The sequence below is a fragment of the Anabrus simplex genome, chromosome 1, assembly GCF_040414725.1.
Source record: "Anabrus simplex isolate iqAnaSimp1 chromosome 1, ASM4041472v1, whole genome shotgun sequence".
Lineage (NCBI taxonomy): Eukaryota > Metazoa > Arthropoda > Insecta > Orthoptera > Tettigoniidae > Anabrus > Anabrus simplex.
Window position 1 is genome coordinate 403,622,282 of NC_090265.1, and position 27,389 is coordinate 403,649,670.

Below are 27,389 nucleotides of genomic sequence, written 5' to 3' on the forward strand. Positions count from 1 at the left end.
AGGAGGGGGGGGGGGGGGCAGGCTACAGCCTCGCCTCACTCCTTTCTGGATTGCTGCTTCTTTTTCAAAGCCCTTGATTCTTATCACTGCAGACTGATTTTTATACAGATTGTAGATAATTCTTTGTTCTCGGTATCTGATCCCAATCACCTTCAGAATCTTAAATAGCTTGGTCTAATCAACATTAAGAATGCCTTTTCTAGATCTACGAACTTAATTCGATCCTCTAAGATCAGGCGTAAAGTCAAGATTGCTTCATGTTTTCCTACATTTCTTCTGAAGCCAAATTGATCTTCTCCCAACTCAGCTTCGACTTGTCTTTCAATTCTTCTGTAAATAACTTAATACGTGTTAAACTTTTCCAGGCATGAGATACTAAACTAATGGTGCAGTAGTTTTCACACCTGTCAGCACCGGCTTTCTTGGGAATATGTATAACAACATTCTGCCGAAAACTGCATGGCACTTCTCCTGTCTCATATATCTTACACACTAGAAGGAATAACTTTGCCATGCTGGTTTCTCCTAAGGCAGTCCATAATTCACAGGGAATGTCATCAATTCCAGGTGTCTTGTTCCTATTTAGGTCTCTCACAGCTCTATCAAATTCTGACCTCAAAATTGGGTCTCCCATTTCATCAGCATCTACAGCCTCTTCTTGTTCTAGAACCAAATCATCTACATCTTTACCTTGATACAACTGTTGGATATGTTCCTGCAATCTTTCTGCTTTGTCTTCTTTTCCTAGAAGTGGCTTTCCATCTGAGCTCTTAATATTCATACACCTAGCTTTTCCTTTCTCCAGAGGTACCCTTGATTTTCCTGTATGTAGCATCTATCTTTCCTAGGACCATACAACCTTCAACATCCTTGTACTTCTCCTTCAGCCATTTTTTCTTAGCTACCTTGCACTTTCTATCCACTTCATTCTTTAATCACCTGTATTCTTTTCTGCCCTCTTCATTTCTAGCATTCTTGTATTTTCGTTGTTCATCAATCACATCTAGTATCTCTTGAGTTATCCATTGATTCTCAGTTGATCTTTCCTTTCTTCCTAACATCTCTTCAGCAGCCCTACAGACCTCATTCTTCATGACTGTCCATTCTTCTTCTACTGTGTTTCCTTCAGCCTTTCCATTTAGTCCTTGTGCAACATGTTCCTTGAAACAATCCTTCACACTCTGTTCTTTCAACTTGTCTACATCCCATCTTTTTGCAGTCTTTCCTTTCTTCAATTTCTTCAACTTCAGATGGCATTTCATGACCAACAAGTTGTGATCAGAGTCCACGTCTGCTCTTGGGAAAGTTTTGCAATCCAACACCTGGTTTCTGAATCTCTGCCTAATCATAATGAAGTCTATTTGATACCTTCCAGTGTCTCCAGGTCTCGTCCACGTATATGTATACAGCTGTCATTTGAGGTGTTTGAACCAAGTATTAGCAAGGACTAAATTATGATCAGTGCAGAATTGAACCGGCCGACTTCCTCTTTCGTTCCTTTGTGCCAATCCAAATTCTCCTACTGTATTACCTTCTCTTCCTTGGCCTACCACTGCATTCCAGTCTTCCATCACAATTAGATTCCCGTCACCTTTTACATATTGTATTAAATCTTCTACCTCTTCATATATTCTTTCGATTTCCTCATCATCCACTGAACTAGTAGGCATATAGACCTGCACTATTGTGGTGGGCATTGGTTTGGCGTCTATCTTGACGACAATTATTCTTTCACTATGCTGGTCGTAATTGCTTACCCGCTGCCCTATTTTCTTATTCATTATAAACCAACTCCTGCATTTCCCCTATTTGATTTTGTGTTGATAATTCTGTAGTTGCCTAACCAAAAATCCTGTTCTTCCTGCCAATGTACTTCACTTATACCAACTATATCTAACTTTAGTCTCTCCATCTCTGTTTTCAGATTCTCTAACCTACCACAACGATTCAAACTTCTAACATTTCACGCTCCGACTCGCAGAATGTCAGTATCCATCTTTCTGATGATTGCCCCTTCTCGTGTAGTCCCCACCCGGAGGTCCGAATGGGGGACTACTTGACCTCCGGAATATTTTACCAGGGAAGAAGCCATCATCAGTACATCATTCATACAAAGAGAGCTGCATGTCCTCGGGAGTTAGTTATGGCTGTAGTTTCCTGTTGCTTTCAGCCATGCAGCCATGTAGCAACACAGCTAAGCCATGCTGAGTATTATTACAAGGGCATATCAGTCAATCATCTAGACTGCCGCTCTTGCAACTTCCGAAAGGCTGCTACTCCCCTTTTGATGAACCATTCATTAGTCTGGTGTCTCAATAGATACCCATCCGATATGGTTCCACCTGCGGCTCGGCTATCTGCTTCATTGGGACGCGCAAGCTTCCCCACAGCGGCAAGGTTGCATGGTTCGCAGGGGAGGAAATATATAAAATAAAGAGTTTGTCTGTACATTGCTCAGAATTTAAAAAGAATTTGCATCTGTCGTATCCACATTAACAAGGAAATACACACTTTAATTTTCCGTAATTTCTGTCTGTCTGTCTGTATGTATGTACGCGCATCATGAAAAAACGGCTGAAGAGAATTTAATGAAAATTGGTATGTAAAGTCGGGGAATAAGTAGCTACAAAGCAGGCCATAAATAATTTTATTCACGCTGAGTGAAATGGTAGTTAAGGGGAAGGCCTATAATTTTAATTCTCAAATATTCATGTTATTAGTGGTCCTATCGATAAATACAACATAACTAAAGTTATATAGTATTAAATTTCTGATAATTTATGTCTTATACACCTTTACCACACCAGCTATCGTAACAGAGATATTCATTAATTTGGACTTTTATTCCTAAGTTCATATCAGCATGAGTCACAAGAAAATGGGTAAATAGAATTCAATGAATATCGGTATGTAAAATCGGGGAGTCAAGAACTACAGTCTACACTATAAATAATTTTATTTACTCTGGTTGAAATAGTACATTAGGGGAAGGTGCCTAAAATTTAATTTTAATTACCTATGTTACTGATCCTATCAACCGCACCCGGGCGACTGGAGTGGGACATTGATGATGATGACTGATCCTATCGAAAAGTACTACTTAACTAAAGTAATAGAGAATACAATTTCTGATCATTCATGTCTTATTCAGTTTAACTATGATAAGATTGTTAGTGATGGTGATGCCCTAATATCACAGAGTCAGAAGAAAACTAAATGTGAAGGCCCTACAATATAGAAAGCTCATAAAATTGATCAAAAATAACATTACATTGACCATTGTTTGTGGTGATGTGCTTTGTGTCTCTTTTGCCACTAATCTCAAATAGATGGGATTACTGCTGTGTACTGAGAATAACAGCCTGCCTGAATATTGGCTGGAAGTAACTGGGGAGTTAGCTCTTCTTTAGCATGCCATTCCTCTGGTTCATAAATTTACTGATACTACTGGTATGTAACACACTGGTTCATCATAGCTTTCCAGCCATTCAGTACCTACTATGAGGCACTGATTGGAATTAGCAGTGTGCACATTTAACGGAATAATGGCAGAGGAGTGTTCGCGGCTGTCTGCGGCCTGGGCATTTCAGCTCGAACTTTGGACGGTTAGATCAGCAGCATAGTACTGTTCGTTAAAAGTGAGAAAATGTGCAGTTTTTAATTTGATCGAGTATTTTATATGATAACATTGCTTTTAATTGCAACATTCCTATTGATGTCTTTGTAATGACCGACGTTGACTTCAGTTGGGAGAACCACAAAGACAGTCTTTTTGAGAGTTCCGTAGCAAAGCACGGCTACATCAGCTAGTAAGAAATAAATCAATATAAAGGACGTATGTAACAATGTTTGTTTTCTATAGCTGGAAAAATCTAGTTTCAACCTTGCATAGGTGTATGCTTAATATTTTCAATATTTTGGTCATTGTGGCAAAAAAAACTTATAGCTGAAATTGAAAGAATTGAATTTCTTCTTTTTTTGTCACGAAGTTATTCTGTTGAATTAAAAAAATGTATCATTGTAATAATGCTTTTTCTTTTTTTGGCCAGTCTGCACACAGCTGAAATGGGCGTCTGCCGAACTGCATTTTCCCGCCAATTATAATTTTACACATTATTCCCATTTTAGTAGCCTCTGTGGCTCAGGTGGCAGCGCACCGGCCTCTCACCGCTGGGTTCCGTGGTTCAAATCCCGGTCACTCCATGTGAGATTTGTGCTGGACAAAGCAGAGGCGGGACAGGTTTCTCTCCGGGTACTCCGGTTTTTCCTGTCATCTTTCATTCCAGTAACACTCTCGACTATCATTTCATTTCATTTCATCTGTCCATCATTAATCATTGGCCCAGAGGAGTGCGACAGGCTTCAGCAGCCGGCACAATTCCCCTCCTCGCCGCTAGATGGGGGCTTCATTCATTCTATTCCTGACCCGGTCAAATGACTGGAAACAGGCTGTGGATTTTCATTTTCATTCCCATTTTTCTCCCATAATATTCTGTCAAATATAACAAAAATTTGTATGTCATATGTATCACAGCTCTATTAGGAAACCTGTGTATGAAATTTATTGCAGAATTTTTTCAAGTAGTAGGGATCTTTAAATCCAATTAGAACAAAGAAATTACATGAACTTTAGTACAATATATCTCATTATATAAATTATGTACAGAAAAATCAATACACAGTGCTTTTTAAAATAAGTATTATCTACCTAATTCCAAATTTTCATGAACATCTCAATTAAATTTCATGAAAAAAATGGAATTAAAAATTTCAAAAAAATTTCAAATTTAAAAAAACCTATTAATCGTATATGAAATGAATTTTTGTGATACCCTTACTTTTATTTATGTGACAATCCCACAAAGTTTTGTGAAAATCCATGCATTAGGTAAAAATATCTACCTCCAGACTGTCCCCTTAAACGGGGCACCTTTTAGATCCTGATCTCACATTCTCTCTATTTTTTATTTACCAGCTTGACCCTATAGCCAGTATCCTTCCTTCAATACTGATGATGTTAAAGAAATTACCTTGTAGAAAACTTCAAATGATTCAAAATGTCATTCAATACAGTATTTCTCATACTGCATTACTCTTACTACATACAGAAAAAAAAAAAAAGCAAACATAAACAAATACTGAGAAATAAAGTAGTAGGTAGTCATAAGAAATTACCAAGTACAACCACTGTTACTATTTAATCTTAGGCTGAAAATATGAATGTAAAACAATATGATCACTGTACCACCTCGTCGGTGGCGGCAGCTGCAACTCGTATCCAAATAAACATTTTCTTCAGCAGTTTGCATTTTCACACTCACAATGCTTTGTGAATATGTTTCATATGACTTAGTAACTACATTACCTAATAACTCTTAAACAATGTCCTCTGATTCCTTTTCATAACTATGTCCTCAAAGTCATGCTTTGATGATTTGGCTGTGACTTGTGTCCTTCATCTATCTTCTTTGTATTCAATTTTGTTTAAGGATATGCTTCCGATGACTAAATAGGCCAATTTTAGCATGAAATCATCATCCACATAATTTTCATTGAATGTGGTGGAGACCACAGTTGAGTTTCATGGAGCTTTCAAGTTTGCCATTCTGCCTATTTGTGTCTGCCATCTTCAAATGTACTAATAACAACAGAGACAGTGTGGTGCCAAAGTGAATGATTTTCAGTACGTGCATCTGAGGATTTTGAGGATTCAACTTCATATGTTTAAGTTAGTTTTTGTAGTGCTTCAAGGGGGTTCTTTTAGGCCACATGCCAGAGTAAGTTTCACCATAAAGGACTCAGCAAGGAAACCTTGTATCATCCATATGATGTACATCCCCTAACCATCTAAGGTGATGACCGATGATGGTAGTTTCTATGTTACTGAGGTGCGCTTTCTCAAGAACTGTAAGGATGACGACAGGGTCATCCCACTTGATGTTTGAGATAGACCCAAGTTTTTGCTGGAGAAAATGCTGAAGATGTTTGACATCACGATTGTAAAAGGTCTAAGTTTCACAGCCATACAGTAGCATTAAGATTACAACAGCTTGTTGCATAAATTAGTTTGGTATGCACTGTTAGGGTCTCCATTCTTCAAGACACAGTGAGTTATAAGTCCAAACGCTGCATGGGTAGCACTAATTCTCTACTCCACCTTCTGTTTATAGGTACATCCCTTGGATATGATACTTCCAAGGTATAAAAAAATGGTCTACCTGCTCCAGTATTGCATCCAAGATTGATATGTTAAAATCTGGGAGGGTTTTATCAGGTGAAGGTTGAGAAAGTACTTCAGTTTTTTGAACAATGATAGAGCGCCCAAAACAATCATATGCATTCTTCATTCTTGAAGCAGTTGACTGATTTTTGTAGTTCCTCTGGAGTAAGATCAGGTGATGTAACATCATCGATGTACAGCATTTTACTTACTATAGATACCTTAGTCAGCCTTTGGGAGCAAATCTTGATAGACTGGAGTCGTCCATTTTCAAAACAATATACAGTAATTTACACCTTGGTTGTCAGTTGTTGTTTCAAGTGCATGGTAGCCAGATGCAGAGCAAAAAAGCATTAGAGCAAGTACATACCCCTTCTGCCCAGACATATCATCATGCAGAACCTGCATGAGATCAACAAAATGCTTCTGCAAAGTGTTTCTGGTGCTCTCTGTACTTTTCTTGGAGCTGTTTTGCACAGAAGATCATAACAACTGTGCCTCTGGAGGTTTGAAAACCACACTGGGACTCAGGAACGGTCCTCTCAGAGATAATGTGATTTGATTATTATAACCTTAAGCATTTGCTCTAATCCACCCCCTCCACGAACTTCATCCTGCAGGATTCATATCCTTGTCACAAGGTGGATCCAATGGACGTCAGCTGCATGTACCCTTTTAAAAACATACCTGCCCTTCTGGTAGTACTGGGAATCGAACTTGCTCAGGACAAGGCTAGTACCCAGCCTCAATACCACACAATCACTTCTTTCATACCATCTTTTTCCTCTTCTGAACCTTTCTCCATAACAGCACATACAGTTCAACAACAGAGAGAGCCATCCTTCATTCTAACCTGACTATTTACAGTATGTATGTTGGGTATTCAACCCGAAGGCTGGTTGGATCCTAAACAGGTCCACCATTAGCTATCATAGATGGCTCAGGTGTCACTGAAGAGGCGTACTAGGGAAATGAGGAGTGAAGTAGTTTCCCGTTGCTTTCCTCAGTGAGCCAGAAGTTGCCATTGCATATCAGTCTGCCAAGCCCACTGAAAAGCGTGCACCAATCGATCCTATGAGCGACATTTTTACACCATTCATAGCAGGGACTGGCTGCATAAGGAATGGCATTACTAGCATCACTCATTCTCAGCCACTTTCATATTGTCAAAGCCGAGGATAAGACTGAGACAGGTCAATGAAAGGAACAAATTTATTCTAGCCCACACCAGAAGACATAGTGCACTGTAAACACAACATCTTGCCAGCAAAGGCAAAGTATCTGTATTGAATTTGAAATTACACATCATACAGCAATAAAGCTAAGTACAAAATTTATGAAATAAGGGCACATATTTATGAAAAGAATTGGGATTATGTTTATATGATGTTAGAGGCTTTTAGAGTATTTTTAATTTACAAGTATAAGTACAAAGAAACACAAAGGAGACAGGAACATACACAGTGTAAAAACACAATGTCAAGTTAGAGTAACCAGTAACGATTTCGGAGCCTTGCAGTTAAATCTGGAGGACAATTCTCTGCACGCCATCCTCTTACAGTACGATTGTGTCAAAAAAATGTCATGACAGGTTTCGACCTGTCCTAACTGTTCCTTCCTTTGTGAGCATACTAAGTACAATACTAAAATATTTTTTAATGTCATTTTATGCTTGTTTGTTCCTTTCTAACACTTATATTATCTTGTCAGAATCCTTTTCTACTTTCGTGATTGTCCTGAGTTCCTGTATTCATCTTTATCTTATGTCTCTTCCCTTTTCCTGTGTCTATTTGGCTTTTTTCTTATCCTACACTTCCTGCATCTAGAATAAGGATTTGTCAAGATGGTCCCTCAGTGAGTGTTCATAGCCACACTCCTGATGAAGCTGAGAAGAAGCAAGCTAGTCAGAGGCTGAGAAGAAATGGACGTAAAAGAACTGGGGCTAATGAGTAGAGAGCTAATCTATTTGAAGACGACAAAGATATAGAAATTGTCCTTAACCCTTTTTTTATTTTCATGTTTATCCTTGTCTCTTCTCTCTCCACTGTTCCCTCTTTCCACACTGACCTGTCATTGTGTTCGTCCTATTATATGTTCCATTTCATGTCACTATATCTCCACATATCACTTGATTTTACACTTGTTTGTTCTTTTCTAATACTCCCTCGCTACAGTCTGTGTTTCAAAATTATAATAGAGTATGCCAGCTCTTCTTCCTTTCTGACTTTTCCATTTGATTGTACTGCTTATTCTCTACCTCTGATTGGCAATTTTTCTTTTCATCATTTTCAAACCAGTCAACTTGGATGTAAATTGACTGACACTCAAGATATATAGACCAAATGATGGGTGCTAAATAGTTCCAGAACTCCTTTAAAACTGAAGAGGGAAAGCATACAGTTTATAGATCGAGTAAATACACATGTTCACTAAGTGCAAAACTCTTTAGATAAGCAACAAAGTACTACTAAAATAGACTGGAACCATTTCTTTGAATTTCCTTATATGAAGAATGTACTGTACCTAGTTTATTCTTGTATTCAACCAATCATATTTCATAACCAATACAAATGTGATCTTTTATTATTCACACAATTCCTAAGAAAGTATTTCCTGCTTAATAAATGTGACACTAATAATATCCTACATACCATTGAGTTATCTTGAGCTATGATGGTACTCTCAGTCATCCAGACAGGTCGTTCTTTTCTGGTTCCTTGTTGTTCCTGTATGGCATCATCTCCAATAGTCACATCCACTCTCGTCTCTTCAACAGCAAAGCCACGCTTTCTTGTCAATTCGCCTGACCAGTTCTCACCAGCAGGTTTATTGATATTTCCTTGAGGTTTCTTTGCATCAAGACTGAAAAATTAGAGTAAGAATTAGTGTAACATCCATGTGTAGCACTACTGTTTAAACTAGGAATATAAGAAATTTCGATTATCATTTAAGCAGGACCATCACAACAAACATTCTTCTGAAGGTCTTTGTTTCAAAAGAAGATATAACCACTGAATCTATGTAATATTAATTCTTAATGAAGAAAGCAAAACAAGCTTGTAGTTTTACACAACTGTTTACATTGTGATCATAGTCATAGGACCTCGTTTTACATGGAATCTGAACCACAGGGACATATTTATTTATTTCAAAAATCCCAAATGCATTGGCTGGGATTTGAACTGCAGCCAACTTGGTGATAAGCTAGTGACTAACACAATCCCCTCTTAATGAGGAGATGTATTCGACTAACTGACATGTAAGGGACATGAAAGAAAGCTACTTATTTATGAACACAGTGTCTCTGAATTTTACTGCAAATGAAGGGGAATGAAGTTCGACAAGTTTTCATAGAAGAAAAAGTTTTTGAAAGCAAAACTGAAGCGTGGAGTGAACTAAAAGATCAAAGAGTAAATTATGTAAAATGTTTGTTTGTTCATTTTAAAGAGCAATAGTTAAATAGTTAAATATTAAAAACTTGATATATCTAGTAAGCTTTTGTTTGGAACTGCCAGGATCCAATGCACTGATGGAATATTATTTCATCTGTGTTGAGTTCCATGCCCAAATATCAAAAGGAAAAAGTTACTCGATAAGTTCATAAAGACTAATAAATACTCCTATGGATTTGAGCTTTTCTTTGTGTATTTTGCAGCTACATTTTTTTTTTCTTAGAATAAGAGTGATGTAATTTAGGATATACAGTGGATTTACTGTATTTCTGATGTTCTTACTTCTTTAACATGTCACTTGTTTCTGCAAACTTTTAAGAAATCAAAATATTTTGATATTGGATTTTTATAAATAAATTATGGGAGCCCTAATATAGAGACATCTTAGAAAGTGATTCACAGTTCTGCACAATGAACAGTTTAAGCTACTGAAAAACTTTGTCACATTCTACAGTATATAGAAATGTATGACATAGTTTTGTAATCAGAAATATAATTATTACATCTTGTTTGTACATTGCATTGGATTTTGTAAGCAAATGCATATTTTTTTAAAAACTTTCCTCACCAATGAAAAGGTTCTCACCACAAGAACAACCATAATACAATTAATAAGAGAACAAGTTAAAAAAGCAGGAATATATGCTGCAATTTCCTCTATAGTTCAAATTATGGGTTGTGATATTGTAACACTGCAATTACAAAATATTAATTATTTAAAGTATTATTACAGTGGAACCACGATTTTCCATTTTTGGAGGGACCACGAAAAAAAAAAAAAAAAACGTACAACGCGGGAAAACGGAAAACCCAGGAACAAATGAACCTACAACAATTTGGCTAAACATCACAAAAAGGAAATATGTATACTTACAATTGTATAAACACCCCTAAACCAAACCAAACTACAGCCCCAATGGGCCTTCCGCCTGCCAAGCGACCGCTGCTCAGTTCGAAGGCCTGCAGATTACGAGGTGATGCATGGTCAGTGCAACAAATCCTCTCGACCGTTATTCCTGGCTCTCTAGACCAGGGTTGCCTCACCGTTAAATAGCTCCTCAATTAGAGGTAATCACAGAATGAGTGAACCAGGAACCAGCCCTCATATCCAGGTAAAAATGCCGGACCTGGCTGGGAATCGAACCCGGGCCCTCCGGGTGAGAGGCAGACAAGTTAGACCACGGGGCCGGCTTCAAACATTAATTACCGGTACGCGACTTAAAAATCTTGAAACTTTACATTCAGCTTTACCGGGAAAACTTTGTCAGTTTCCTCTGAAAACTTATTTCAGTTCAGCAACTTTGATCAGCCAAACTCTTGGAAAAATCTAACACGGTACCCGTAACACCAAGCCAAACAACAATCAACCACAGGTAGTTTTTAATTCTCTAATCTAATAAAATAAAGCACATTATATAAAAAAGCACCCAACATGATGGCAAAATCCCTTTTTTAAATCTTCCATTGTAATTTGGTCACCGGTATACTGTTCGTAGTCAGTTTATAGAAATCTTGTAACCACGTAAATTAGGCCTACATCGACTTTTAAACGTTATGTTGAACTCAAGAATATGGTTTTGAATGTAAGCATCAATCCTGAAGTTTTCGAATGCATTGTATTCGATTCTGCCCGTCACTAATCACAATCAAATTGGAAAGAGAAAAAATATCATCAACATTTCCTAAATTATTGTTATTCGCGACCTTGAGCTCAGCTGGAAAGTACGCTTGCTGTACAAGTCGGTATGACTGTGAAATTATACAAAGTTTCAACGCGTGCAAAAAAAAAAAAAAAAAAAAAAAAAAAAAAAAAAAAAAAAAAAAAAAAAAAAAAAAAAAACCTGCAGTTTTTATAAGATTTTAACACAAAAACGTGAAATTCCCAGTCTTATATTAGGACTAAAACAGCAAAAGGCAATCCCAAAACCTTCCATGGCATTATGTATGTAAGGTGCAACATCTGTATACATAACCGTATACGATAATATTAAAATACTAAATTTGTATTGCGTAAGGAGCAGTTTTGATTCCTGCCTGAAAGCCCAGTGACTATACAGTGCCCTGCAGGAAGTGCCGAAAACCTGTTCGGCGATACACTCGAAAAAACTAAAAAATAAAATAAAATAAACATCTAACCCTGGACATAATGTAGACGTTTTGCAAATATGAACATTTGAAGAAACTTGTTCCGTCTTCAAGTAGAGCTGTCAAAATGTGCTCTGTCTCCTTCCAATTGTTGTGGACATTCTCTGTTTTATGATTTCCGAGGATTCTCTAAACAATACCACCCGAATGCTATGCTAAGATGGTCCCTTGGGCAACTTCACCACCGATTACTTTTCCAGTACAGTACTTCCTCAAATTACCGCGATGACGGGACGTTAACACCAAAATCCGTAAATACGGCGTAGCCTTTCTTTCATGAGATACAGTTTATTAAAAAACACGAAATCGAGGATTTAGCGTTGATGGGACTGAAATTTCTGGACGGTTGATCCGAGAAATTGTTTCTTCGAGGAACGGATAATGCAGGATTTTTACAATGTGATTTAATTAAGATGCTCGCGGGACCACATAATTTGAATGAATAATACGGGAAAACGTTGTTTCCAGGAACGTATAATCGAGGTTCTACTGTACTTATTTCTTTGTATGACATTATTTGCATAGAATATGGCAGAAAAAAATGTGTAAAAGATAGAGAGATAGATAACAGCTGATTCTATCATCCACTGGTAAACTAGCTGATAACTATAATGGAGATAGACTATCCGCAGATGTAAATCCCTTGGTATATATCTTCACATGGAAGCATCTGGTAGCAATCAGGAGCTAAACACCAACATACACAGGTTGGCTACACTGATTTTCAACAAATTCTCGCTTTTGATTGAGACTCTATGAATGAAGAGCATTTCAATTAACTTATTTTCCTCTGCTTGCTTCAAGTAAGTAATCACATTGTTGAGCAAGAGCACAGAGTAACTGCAGTAGCCAGGAAAAATAATTATTGGCAGGTCTTATGTTAAATCACAAGACACAATCAAAAATAAAAGAACGGATTCTGTAACATGATGACTGATGATTAGTCAAGAATTCAAAGGAACACCTGCTGAAGAAGCATTTTGTTTCCAAATGTTAAGTTATGATACTGAATGAACAGCCTTTCTCAGTACCAAAGGCAACTTACAAGGTCCAGAAATATTAGGATACCTTGAGATATTTAGGCACATAATGGCAAAAATTGTTCAAATTAGACAATGACGATATATCCTGGAACCATACAACTTTCGCAGTTCTACTACATGTAACTGCAGCCTTTGACGTCTATTTCATCTCCATGATCACCAGTCATCGATATCAAGATAGTAATTCCGATTACAATCACCAAAAGTAAATTGTTCCATGCAATGTGGATCAGTGTTGATATGCCTCATTCCTACCAATTCTAGTTGACTGAGTTGTGTGCAATGTAGAATATGGCCAACAAGTTTAAGCTCTCAAGAAATATCTAACAGGTAAAGCTGACACCAATAAATTACCCTTCATGTAACCGAGATTCACGCTGCCAATAGCATTACCGGGAAGTGATCGAACAAGAATAAAATTTTACACAGCGGGTAAGTTACCTGTTCCTTTACCAGTAGATGGTAGAACCAGCCCTAAATTATTTTTACCAATCAGATTCAATCACTGGGATCTAAAAATGATACTTAAAAATATGAGTAATAAAAATATTGTCTGTTAAATTAAATTTATATAAAAATTTGCAAGGTATTCTGCTCATGTCTTATTGAAGTGAGTGAGTGAGTGAGTGAGTGAGTGAATTCATTAAATGAATTAATGATTGTTGGTATTTCTTACTTGCCAGAAATCGGGAGGGGGGGGGGGAGTTTTATTGCCCCATTATTTATTATGCCAATTTGCATTCGTTTAACCTGTAATTAAGTTGAAGATTAACTAAAGCTGATTAAAATAATAAATGAAAAACTATTTTGCACACCTTGCATTTGGAGAGTTTGCTCTTGTGGCCACTAACATGAAATAGTCCTGATGAGAAATACCACTTATCTATAGCTACACCAGGGTTGAAGTCTTCTAAGAGTAGTTAGTCCATTTACTGCCAGTTGCTTGACATCTCCTAGCATAGTCATATTCAGGGAAAGTCTCCATTTAATTTTTATACTGTTAACAAAGCTGAATCCTTGTTCACAAGATACTGTTGTTGCTGCAATACCGCAACTCCATAAAACACTTTCTTCAGCTCAACTTGCTCAGAAAACATGTGGAGAATTTTTAATAGTTAACCTAACCGTTTTTTCAATACATTTGCCCGTCTTTAGTTGAAGTCATTCTTTGAGCACAAGCATCAGGCGAGTTGGCCATGTGGTTAGGGGCATGCAGCTATGAGTTTCGTTCGGGAGATAGTAGGTTTGAAGTCCCACGGTCGGCAGCCCTAAAGTTGGTTTTTTGTGGTTTCCCATTTTCACACCAGGGAAATGCTGGAGCTGTACCTTATTTAAGGCCACAGCCGCTTCCTTCCCACTCCTAGCCCTTTCCTACTCCATCGTCGCCATAACACCTATCTGTGTCGGTGCGGTGTAAAGCAAATTTTTATACCACAAGCAATAAAAAATGCACTAATTCAAGAATCTCCTCACTGTTATTATGCTGTTAGGGTGTTATCTTCAGGCACGCATAAGAAATCCAGAACATGGTACTTGGTGCCTATTTCATTCTCAAGACAGCACTTTAAGCAGTGAACAGCGCTTATGATCAATTTGTTACAAATTGATATGTATTCTTCCCCTTGCGACATGTTTGTGGGGACAATTCTTTGGTGATATTTGTACTTCAAGCTGTTTCGTTTCTGAGTCTGTGGTTTGAAGAAGGAATTCTTTCATGCTGGATTCTTCAGAGGAAAGCAATAATTCTTAACATTTCCAGTTACTATCACTGACATTCGTACCTGAGACAACAACAGCTCTTTCAACAGTAAAATCTTATAGAGTGGTTATAGTTTCTCATACAAGTCAATTGAAAATGTAATATTATTACAAACTTTCATGATGAAAGAATTTTCAGACAGACTTTTATTCTCGTTGCATTCATAGCTGCTCCTCTATCTTTACAATTCATCATATCCTGAAGATGCATGACAAGGGGTACAAGATCACAACACAGAGTTTTTGAAGTGTCAGATTTGCTAGTGGCTTTTATATTGGTATTGCAAGCTCACAGCCGTGCACCCCTAACTGTACGGCCAACTCACCCAGTGTCAGATTTGCTACATAGCAACTAAACTTTATAAATATCTTAGAGTTTTACTACCTCATTTTCGAAAAGTTTTGCTGTGTTTTAAGTTTAATGAGGCATTTTAGTGATCTTTTGTAAAATATGAATATATTCTTAAGAGTTTTGTCAAGGAATTAGAAGTGTCGAGGATGGCCAACTGTGGCAATGTGTTGCTCAGCGAATGTTAATTACAGTAATGTGGAGCCTCCTCTTTCATAATTACTAAAAAGTCCAACTTAGAACTAATCGCAGATAATGCTCATCAGTTCCCACACTAACTCTGTGCTTTTCTCTTCTCCAATCAAGCTCTAAGATATCCAATAGCCCAGTAACAGCACCTCTCTTGAAAGGCAGAAGGCCAAGAAGGTCACTTATCTCCCCAACAGACACATACCAAGCGCAAACAACCACATATTCTTCAGCAGTTCGGTCTGTGGAATAATGGAACACTGAGCATTTTTCAGTTTCTTTACCTCATCCTAACTATTTAGCAATGAAATGAATGAAAAGTCTGCATTTTTCATCATTTACATACCTATTGTTTTGTCTCCATATTTAAACCCAGTTCAGTTGCAATGGCAACTTGCTTAGGGAACACAGTAAAAGGTTTGTCATTGATGTGTCTAAAATAGACTATGCTCAAGTTGTCCTGTCCTCTAACACTCTATTTTCTTAATCCATTTGGCAAGTGAAACATTTCCTGGTTCTGACTCTACTTCAAACCACATTGAATTGTCCAAATGTACTTGACTTTTACCATGAAACACGAAAATTTCCTTTTTCAAGGGACAAGAAAATCCCACTGCTCATTTTGAGTTGCTATTTTGCAGGCATTTAGTGCTTGTAGTGAATTTTATCCGGTCAGAAACATACGCAAACCAGGGGAAGATATATAGCCTTGTTCTTTGAAATCTTTGTTTCCAAGATGAACAATGAGCAGGCCAAATTCCACTGAAATTTCCATTTTCTATGTTAGGCATTCCAGTTTTCATATTAGGCCGGCAACTTGCATCTCTAGCAACAGGCGCACTCAAAGCCTCATCAGGCGTCGTGTCGTACTGATAGAAGAACTCGTTTCAAAGAACTCTGTTTCATTATGAATCAAACACACAATCGAGCCAATCAATTTTAATCAAATGGCATGAATAGGCTAGCTAGCTTCAGATATGTCATCATGGAGAGCTGGATCAAACAAGTCTATAGAATTACACCCAAACATTACACATGAAAAGTAAAACTCACACATTTTTGTTGAACATAGTAATACACTTTCGGCCAATTCTTCTGTTTTCAAATGTTTCTTTTGTTCCTACGTGTAAAAAAAAACCTACTCGCCAGTGGCAAGTGCAATTTCTGAGGGCTGGACATACTGAATAAAAACATAAAACAGGAAATGGTTTTTCATTCTATACATCATTTGAACATTACATAATCATTTCATGAAGAAATAGTGAGTATTTTGCATATTATATTGAATCATCAATATGACAACCATCCAGCAAATAATAATAATAACAACAATAATAATAATCGTATGGTCTCAGCTACCGTGTGCAGACATTTCAAGTTGATGCCATCTGGCTGTCTGCTCGTCAATTTCGACGTTCCGTTTTACTCTAGGCCCCCACTAGATGGCAGACCGAGTAAACCGAAACTCTCTTGGGCGTCTATGGCTGAGATTTAATGAATTTTGTCGGGTAAACACCAAATGTGTCACTAGAGATCTTTTACATGCCGACGTCGTACGACATGGAGTCCAATTAATTGAAGGAATTGGAGTGTCGAATGGACTTTCTTTCGCCCTTCAAAAATCCGACTACCTCTGCCATGTTTGAACCCGCTATCTTGGGATCCGGAGGCTGACATTCTATCGCTGATCACAGAGGCAGCTATCCAACAAATGAAACATCTACAGGCAATGAACTATGAATTATACGCTGTACCTTTACCCACTTCCCACCAACTTACTCCACACCTCTTGGTCTTCCGTCTTTTATTTTTCCTTCCACAGAGATGTTATTAACATGGTTCAAACCAATTTTCAGCATAAAATGTGAGAAACAGAAGAAATATTTTATCATTTTTTTCTGCAGTTAACTCTAAGACACATTTAACAACAACTTTTTGAAAAACTGCAGCAAAATAATTGTAAGTAACTTACCCTCTTATTGTACTAATGTCAACAGGTTCAGGCTCCAGGATTTCTGGGGATAACTTAATTCCTTCAACTTCCCGTAACAGAATATATAATGGCTCTAACTGCTCATTAAATTTGGCAAGAAGTAGTCTGGAATCCTTTTTAGGAAGAGCTGACTGATCTTCCTCCACAACTTCTCGACAGAATGTGCAGCGAAATTCTCCTGTTGTAAAATCAAACAGTTGATCAGCCTGAAAAGAACAAATTTACAGCATCCTGATGAATAAATATGTTCAAAGTTACAAAGTAAAATGTTAGAAGCTAATAGCATGTGGTTGCAAGCTGAAATGTAACACAAGTGATCGCATGTGAAAATATCTCTCATATTGAAATAAATATGATAGCATTTATAGTTTTGCATGGTATACAATTGCAATATAGTGCAAAGTCTGCTTGATATGTTTTAGATAAAAATGAAATGTCAGCCATAAATGAGAGGAGAATTACAACTTACACCGTAAGCGACAGTGCTGGTGTAAATATGCTATCAGTGAAACGTCTCTCTGTTTTCACGACAATGACTTTTCCATATTGTCTAACATTTTTTTCCTTAAATAGACTTTATTAAAGGTTCTAGTTATGTTTCTGATTTCACTGTGATAAGAAGTGTTTTAAAGAATTAAGTGAAGCCTCAAAGGTCGCGTATGGACCAAAATTGCACCACACTACCTGTCATGTGAGTAAATAATTATTTTTTACTTTTGGAAAGTTTGTATTCATATATAGGTAAGGCTCTAGACATCTTGTAATACATATTCATACTACTTTCTTTATCTTTAGGTCTCAATTGAGGAGAAAGGGTGTACTAAAGATATTTATGGTATTCTATGAGAAATAGAGGGGAAGATTATAATTTTAATAAGGACATAGCCTATTTTCTGAAGGGTAGGAGGAAGTGATAAACAATGATGGCCGTGATCATGATTTCCAATGTGAAATGGACTGTAGAGAAGAATCAGACAGTGATGAAGATTATTTTTTTCCAAGTTGTTTTACATTCCACCGACACAGATAGGTCTTACAGCGATGATGGGATAGGAAAGGGCTGGAAGTGGGAAGGAAGCGGCTGTGACCTTAATTAAGGTACAGCCACAGCATTTGCCTAATGTGAAAATGGGAAACCATGGGAAATCATCTTCAGGGCCGCCTACAGTAAAGTTTGAACCCACTATGTCTCAAATACGGGATACTAGCCGTACTTAAGCGACTGCAGCTACCAAACTTGGTATGTGAAGAAGATCCTAGAGATTCTTATATACACTGAGAGAGTGGCGGAAAGTGTATTATACTAAATCTTCCACAACAAATCAGAGGATCGTTATTTGAAATTTACTTGGGTCAAAACAGAATGCTCGAGGAGTGAAAGAAGATACAGAAGCCTTTTCTTCTGTAACTGATGATAGCATAATTGATGAGACAGGGTTGGCATATAAAAATGATTGAAAACTACCAATATTAGTGTTGAGGTCATTTAGATGAATACCTCGCAGTAAATGCTGGAGTAGAGACAAAAGAGGCCAGCGTTAAGATAATTTCCAGTTTTCAAGTTCCTAAGTATTAAACAGAAAGAAACATAAATATTCTAAATATTTGAGTGGGATTTGATAGACTCTGACGATGTCCTTTCAAGAATGAAACATGTCATTCTTTGTTTAATAGTGTATATTTTTACTCCTTGTTTAATAATGTGGTTTTTTTTTTTTTACAGGTATGTTATAGTATAATATTTATATTTAACTTGTGTGTTTGACAGACTGAAAGGCTTCTGAGTTATATTTAACTACGTTGACAATGGTAAGTATGACTTCCTTCTTTACAAGTCATAAGTTGTGACAAACAAAAAAATATTTTGGTATGGTCAGCTCCACAGCCTTTTGAAAATGAAGCGGAAGTTTAGCTGATAATAGGTGAGACAGCACTAATGTAAAAAGGACATCTCAAAGAGAGTTACAACAGCAGTATAATAATGGAAGAAGTTTATGGTTTAGAATCAATCCAGAATTATGAAAGGAGTTTTTGGACATTCTTTTGGTTAGACTACCCATTTAGGGTGATGGTTGTCAACTGCTCAGTAACTGATAATAATCATGAATAAAATGTATTAACAGAAGAATTCCAAGCCAGAATCATGATGAAATATTTTCTGTCAGTTAATCTGCAAGTTCACATGAACAGTAAAACACAAGGACAAGGGATATTATGAACACATACAGTACACTATCTGGAAGTATCTGTGAACAATAAAAGCTCCTCTATGATTTAACACTGGGCTTATTGTGTATTCTGTATACCTAGATTTAACGAAGCGGTTATTTCGAACATTGTTTTTTCAAGTTGCTTTACGTTGCACCGACTCAGATAGGCCCAATGGCAACGATGGGACAGGAAAGGGCTAGGAGTACGAAGGAAGCGGCCGTGGCCTTAATTGAGGTACAGCCTCAGCATTTGCCTGGTGTTAAATGGGAAACCATGGAAAACCATCTTCACGGCTGCTGACAGTGGGGTTCGAACCCACTATCTCCTGAATCCAAGCTCACTGCTGCACGCCCCTAACCACACAGAGAACTTGTTCGGTTAGAATTAACATATGGTTTTACTTCAGCAGGATGTATGCAAGTGTTATATCATCATACTTGTTCAATTACTGTACTGTAAAGTGGGTCTTAGGTGGCTTTCACAGAGGAAGTAACTTCTCTTCTGCTTCTATTCGTGTTTCTACAATACTTGTCAGTTTTAGCAAGATAAACATGCTATCACAGGTAAAATGTATTCCCTGATTGGAGAACGGCTCTGCAAGATGCAATACGACATGTTCACCATGAGACATTGAGGATTATGTTTCACCTTTTCCAAGATAGGGAAAAACCATTCACAACGTATTTACATTTCGTATCAACAGTCAGCCAGTATTTCTTTCCGTCTAGATTATTGGCCATGTACTGCATGAATGGACATCGAACTTTTGATGAAAAGAGCTGCTCATCCACAGTAATGCTAGTTTGTAACAAACAATGCAGTTAGCAAAGAACTTGACCCAGATAACCGATGCCAGTGCAAATTTGTCAGTCACTCTCGACAAAGCAGGGGAATCTCATAATCTACAGTAAACGGTTTCAAGCAATAATTTAATTTATTTTCTGGGTTGAACCGTGTTGTACTTGTACGCATATCACGTACAGTTTGCCGACGTTTCGAATACATTGCAGTATTCTTTGTCAAGGCGACTGAAATACCCCTACTCGATCCGAGGTAATCAGTCTCCCAGGCAGAAATTACACTACTAGAGTGGCCTTGGTCTTGGCCTTTTATATCCTAGCCTATCTGGCTGACGTAAGCCCTGGCTGTCTCGCGAGGCTTCTGGAAAGTTTATGTCACAGCCAGGTAGTGGGGGCTTGCCCGCGCTGTTATGTAATGGGGTTGCGGCCCGTGTGTTTATGTTGTGGTCTGTATGTCTTAAACTATGAATGATGGGCATCCAAGAATTACTGATTTTGTATCCTTCTTCTAAATTTATGTTATTCGGATGTTTCTTGATTTCGATAGCCTCGCGGATTTTCCTTTCCAGATTCCAAGGGATAGCTGCTAGGATCTTGGTCTTGTCAAATGATATTTCGTGCTTAGTTTCGTACGAATGCTTGGCTACTGCTGAAATATCTGTGTTTTGATTCTTGGTGTGACGGATATGTTCTTTTAGGCGGGTGGAGATCAGACGTTTTGTCTCACCTACATAACAAGCTCCGCAGCTACATTCAATGTGATACACTCCAGGGGCCTGTAATTCTATTGTGTCTTTTACTGGTGGTAGATAACGGCCTAGCTTACGGTGAGGTTTATAGATAGTTTTATGTTGTATTTGTCCAGTATCTTGCCGATCCTGTCTGTAGTGTTTTTAATGTATGGCAGTATCGCTGTTTTTTGGCGGGTCAGTTCTTCTTTCCCTGCGGCGGTCTTTTCTTTCTTCTCTTCTGATTTTTTAAGGACTCGTCGGATGTTATTGAGCGAGTAGCCATTTTTCCTAAGGGTTTCCGTGAGGTGTTCTTTTTCTTCCTCGAGGTGCTCTGCGTCAGATATCGCTATGGCCCTGTTCACTAGTGATGTTAGGACAGCCTGCTTTTGTGATGGGTGATGATGAGACGAGGCGTGTAGGTACCTGTCTGTGTGAGTGGGTTTCCTGTATACTGCGCGACTCAGCGTCCCATTGGGGTTACGTATTACTAGCACATCCAGGAACGGTAGTTTTCCGTCTATTTCTATTTCCATGGTGAACTGAATATTTACGTGTATGGAGTTGAGATGGTCGAGAAATAGCTGTAGGTTGTTGCTCCCGTGAGGCCAGATTACAAAAGTGTCGTCTACAAAACGGAGAAAACATTTCGGTTTCAGGGCAGATGTAGCTAAGGCTTTCTGTTCGAAGTGTTCCATATACATGTTTGCTATTATTGGAGAGAGTGGCGACCCCATCGCGGCCCCTTCTGTCTGTTCGTAGAACTCCCCGTTGAAATAGAAATAAGTGGCGCTAAGGCACTCTTTAGCTAGTGTTGACAGGTCTTCTGGAAGTTTCTGATCTAATAGCGGAAATACTTCTGTTAGCGGCACCTTGGTGAAAAGTGACGTGACGTCAAAGCTTACTAATAGGTCCGTACTTTCAATTGATTGGTCCTTAAGGAGCTGGATGAAATGTCGGGAGTCCTTCACGTAGGTTTCAGTGTTTCCCGTATGTGGCTGAAGTAGTCCAGCTAGGTAACGGGCGATCTCGTGCGTGGGAGAGCCTATAGCGCTCACGATAGGTCGCAGAGGTATGCCTTCTTTGTGGATTTTAGGCAGGCCATACAATTTTGGAGGTATCGGGTCCGAGGATATCAGTTTCTTCTGTATTTCGGCTGGGATACTGGAATTTTTTACTAGTGCGTGGAGTTTGTTCTTAATGCGGTTGGTAGGATTCCTAATTTTCCTGTATGTAGAATCGGTGAGTAATTGTTCTATTTTCCGAGTGTAGTCTGTGCGTGTCATTATCACCGTAGCGTTGCCTTTATCTGCGGGTAGGATAATTGTTTCCGTATCTTGACGTAGTGTTTTTAGAGCATGAATTTCTTCTTTAGTCAAATTGGATGGCGGCGGCTTTGCGGATCTCAGTAGACATGATATATCCTGTCTGATCTCCTCTGCAGATTCAGTAGGAAGGTGCCGGATTGCAATTTCTACTTTGCTAATTATTTCTTCTACCGGTATACTATTCGGAGTTACTGCGTAGTTGAGTCCTTTTCTCAAGACGGAGGTAGTGGGTTCACTGAGTGGCTTGTCTGTGAGGTTTACTATTACATTCTTCTTCAGTGGAGCAGGTGGTTCCGGTTTCTGTTTTTGTAAGAGGCGGTTGAATTTCTTGTTTTGCTTGGCAGTGGCTAGTTCCAGTGTACGCTGGGATTGTGTGTTGCTAATGCTGTCTAACGTGGTCCAATCATTGAGCGACAGAGTGCTGGCAAGTTGCAAGTGGAGATGAAATAATTTATTGTTGAGGTAGTCCAGAGTCTGTCTTGTGTCACTGATCCGTTCTCTGAGGAGTTTTATGCTGGTTTCGTGAAGAATACGGTCAGTCCGTCGGTTCTTGGTGTGATATTTCAGTCTTACACATGCTGGTATAATGCTGTTGTCCCTGCAGCGTTTCAGAAAGGCGAGTCGAGCCAGGTAGTTACTCATTTTCTTCCGAAGGTTGTCGAACTGCCTAGTAGCTTTGAGAATATCCTCCCCGTAAAGGTTTCGTATCTTAGAAGTAAAGCTTCCACGGTGTGAAGAATTATTTAATTTATTTTCCGGGTTGAACCGTGTTGTACTTGTACGCATATCACGTACAGTTTGCCGACGTTTCGAATACATTGCAGTATTCTTTGTCAAGGCGACTGAAATACCCCTACTCGATCCGAGGTAATCAGTCTCCCAGGCAGAAATTACACTACTAGAGTGGCCTTGGTCTTGGCCTTTTATATCCTAGCCTATCTGGCTGACGTAAGCCCTGGCTGTCTCGCGAGGCTTCTGGAAAGTTTATGTCACAGCCAGGTAGTGGGGGCTTGCCCGCGCTGTTATGTAATGGGGTTGCGGCCCGTGTGTTTATGTTGTGGTCTGTATGTCTTAAACTATGAATGATGGGCATCCAAGAATTACTGATTTTGTATCCTTCTTCTAAATTTATGTTATTCGGATGTTTCTTGATTTCGATAGCCTCGCGGATTTTCCTTTCCAGATTCCAAGGGATAGCTGCTAGGATCTTGGTCTTGTCAAATGATATTTCGTGCTTAGTTTCGTACGAATGCTTGGCTACTGCTGAAATATCTGTGTTTTGATTCTTGGTGTGACGGATATGTTCTTTTAGGCGGGTGGAGATCAGACGTTTTGTCTCACCTACATAACAAGCTCCGCAGCTACATTCAATGTGATACACTCCAGGGGCCTGTAATTCTATTGTGTCTTTTACTGGTGGTAGATAACGGCCTAGCTTACGGTGAGGTTTATAGATAGTTTTTATGTTGTATTTGTCCAGTATCTTGCCGATCCTGTCTGTAGTGTTTTTAATGTATGGCAGTATCGCTGTTTTTTGGCGGGTCAGTTCTTCTTTCCCGTTGTTTTCTCCTGCGGCGGTCTTTTCTTTCTTCTCTTCTGATTTTTTAAGGACTCGTCGGATGTTATTGAGCGAGTAGCCATTTTTCCTAAGGGTTTCCGTGAGGTGTTCTTTTTCTTCCTCGAGGTGCTCTGCGTCAGATATCGCTATGGCCCTGTTCACTAGTGATGTTAGGACAGCCTGCTTTTGTGATGGGTGATGATGAGACGAGGCGTGTAGGTACCTGTCTGTGTGAGTGGGTTTCCTGTATACTGCGCGACTCAGCGTCCCATTGGGGTTACGTATTACTAGCACATCCAGGAACGGTAGTTTTCCGTCTATTTCTATTTCCATGGTGAACTGAATATTTACGTGTATGGAGTTGAGATGGTCGAGAAATAGCTGTAGGTTGTTGCTCCCGTGAGGCCAGATTACAAAAGTGTCGTCTACAAAACGGAGAAAACATTTCGGTTTCAGGGCAGATGTAGCTAAGGCTTTCTGTTCGAAGTGTTCCATATACATGTTTGCTATTATTGGAGAGAGTGGCGACCCCATCGCGGCCCCTTCTGTCTGTTCGTAGAACTCCCCGTTGAAATAGAAATAAGTGGCGCTAAGGCACTCTTTAGCTAGTGTTGACAGGTCTTCTGGAAGTTTCTGATCTAATAGCGGAAATACTTCTGTTAGCGGCACCTTGGTGAAAAGTGACGTGACGTCAAAGCTTACTAATAGGTCCGTACTTTCAATTGATTGGTCCTTAAGGAGCTGGATGAAATGTCGGGAGTCCTTCACGTAGGTTTCAGTGTTTCCCGTATGTGGCTGAAGTAGTCCAGCTAGGTAACGGGCGATCTCGTGCGTGGGAGAGCCTATAGCGCTCACGATAGGTCGCAGAGGTATGCCTTCTTTGTGGATTTTAGGCAGGCCATACAATTTTGGAGGTATCGGGTCCGAGGATATCAGTTTCTTCTGTATTTTGGCTGGGATACTGGAATTTTTTACTAGTGCGTGGAGTTTGTTCTTAATGCGGTTGGTAGGATTCCTAATTTTCCTGTATGTAGAATCGGTGAGTAATTGTTCTATTTTCCGAGTGTAGTCTGTGCGTGTCATTATCACCGTAGCGTTGCCTTTATCTGCGGGTAGGATAATTGTTTCCGTATCTTGACGTAGTGTTTTTAGAGCATGAATTTCTTCTTTAGTCAAATTGGATGGCGGCGGCTTTGCGGATCTCAGTAGACATGATATATCCTGTCTGATCTCCTCTGCAGATTCAGTAGGAAGGTGCCGGATTGCACCTTGACAAAGAATACTGCAATGTATTCGAAACGTCGGCAAACTGTACGTGATATGCGTACAAGTACAACACGGTTCAACCCGGAAAATAAATTAAATAATTCTTCACACCGTGGAAGCTTTACTTCTAAGATACGAAACCTTTACGGGGAGGATATTCTCAAAGCTACTAGGCAGTTCGACAACCTTCGGAAGAAAATGAGTAACTACCTGGCTCGACTCGCCTTTCTGAAACGCTGCAGGGACAACAGCATTATACCAGCATGTGTAAGACTGAAATATCACACCAAGAACCGACGGACTGACCGTATTCTTCACGAAACCAGCATAAAACTCCTCAGAGAACGGATCAGTGACACAAGACAGACTCTGGACTACCTCAACAATAAATTATTTCATCTCCACTTGCAACTTGCCAGCACTCTGTCGCTCAATGATTGGACCACGTTAGACAGCATTAGCAACACACAATCCCAGCGTACACTGGAACTAGCCACTGCCAAGCAAAACAAGAAATTCAACCGCCTCTTACAAAAACAGAAACCGGAACCACCTGCTCCACTGAAGAAGAATGTAATAGTAAACCTCACAGACAAGCCACTCAGTGAACCCACTACCTCCGTCTTGAGAAAAGGACTCAACTACGCAGTAACTCCGAATAGTATACCGGTAGAAGAAATAATTAGCAAAGTAGAAATTGCAATCCGGCACCTTCCTACTGAATCTGCAGAGGAGATCAGACAGGATATATCATGTCTACTGAGATCCGCAAAGCCGCCGCCATCCAATTTGACTAAAGAAGAAATTCATGCTCTAAAAACACTACGTCAAGATACGGAAACAATTATCCTACCCGCAGATAAAGGCAACGCTACGGTGATAATGACACGCACAGACTACACTCGGAAAATAGAACAATTACTCACCGATTCTACATACAGGAAAATTAGGAATCCTACCAACCGCATTAAGAACAAACTCCACGCACTAGTAAAAAATTCCAGTATCCCAGCCGAAATACAGAAGAAACTGATATCCTCGGACCCGATACCTCCAAAATTGTATGGCCTGCCTAAAATCCACAAAGAAGGCATACCTCTGCGACCTATCGTGAGCGCTATAGGCTCTCCCACGCACGAGATCGCCCGTTACCTAGCTGGACTACTTCAGCCACATACGGGAAACACTGAAACCTACGTGAAGGACTCCCGACATTTCATCCAGCTCCTTAAGGACCAATCAATTGAAAGTACGGACCTATTAGTAAGCTTTGACGTCACGTCACTTTTCACCAAGGTGCCGCTAACAGAAGTATTTCCGCTATTAGATCAGAAACTTCCAGAAGACCTGTCAACACTAGCTAAAGAGTGCCTTAGCGCCACTTATTTCTATTTCAACGGGGAGTTCTACGAACAGACAGAAGGGGCCGCGATGGGGTCGCCACTCTCTCCAATAATAGCAAACATGTATATGGAACACTTCGAACAGAAAGCCTTAGCTACATCTGCCCTGAAACCGAAATGTTTTCTCCGTTTTGTAGACGACACTTTTGTAATCTGGCCTCACGGGAGCAACAACCTACAGCTATTTCTCGACCATCTCAACTCCATACACGTAAATATTCAGTTCACCATGGAAATAGAAATAGACGGAAAACTACCGTTCCTGGATGTGCTAGTAATACGTAACCCCAATGGGACGCTGAGTCGCGCAGTATACAGGAAACCCACTCACACAGACAGGTACCTACACGCCTCGTCTCATCATCACCCATCACAAAAGCAGGCTGTCCTAACATCACTAGTGAACAGGGCCATAGCGATATCTGACGCAGAGCACCTCGAGGAAGAAAAAGAACACCTCACGGAAACCCTTAGGAAAAATGGCTACTCGCTCAATAACATCCGACGAGTCCTTAAAAAATCAGAAGAGAAGAAAGAAAAGACCGCCGCAGGAGAAAACAACGGGAAAGAAGAACTGACCCGCCAAAAAACAGCGATACTGCCATACATTAAAAACACTACAGACAGGATCGGCAAGATACTGGACAAATACAACATAAAAACTATCTATAAACCTCACCGTAAGCTAGGCCGTTATCTACCACCAGTAAAAGACACAATAGAATTACAGGCCCCTGGAGTGTATCACATTGAATGTAGCTGCGGAGCTTGTTATGTAGGTGAGACAAAACGTCTGATCTCCACCCGCCTAAAAGAACATATCCGTCACACCAAGAATCAAAACACAGATATTTCAGCAGTAGCCAAGCATTCGTACGAAACTAAGCACGAAATATCATTTGACAAGACCAAGATCCTAGCAGCTATCCCTTGGAATCTGGAAAGG

The 27,389-nt window shown here is 39.2% G+C and overlaps 1 protein-coding gene across 4 annotated transcripts in view; it reads right to left on the reverse strand.

Annotated features, from left to right (window-relative positions):
* The window catches only part of TfIIEalpha (transcription factor IIEalpha), an 82,873-nt gene that overhangs the window by 13,190 nt on the left and 42,294 nt on the right, over window positions 1-27,389 (reverse strand). For all 4 annotated transcript variants that reach the window (XM_067135036.2, XM_067135039.2, XM_067135037.2 and 1 more), the window contains exons 4-5: window positions 17,129-17,355; window positions 8,872-9,082 (exon numbers count right to left, since the gene is read on the reverse strand). In XM_067135036.2, coding sequence (XP_066991137.1) covers window positions 8,872-9,082; window positions 17,129-17,355 — 438 coding nt within the window. The remainder of the gene's footprint in view (window positions 1-8,871; window positions 9,083-17,128; window positions 17,356-27,389) is intronic.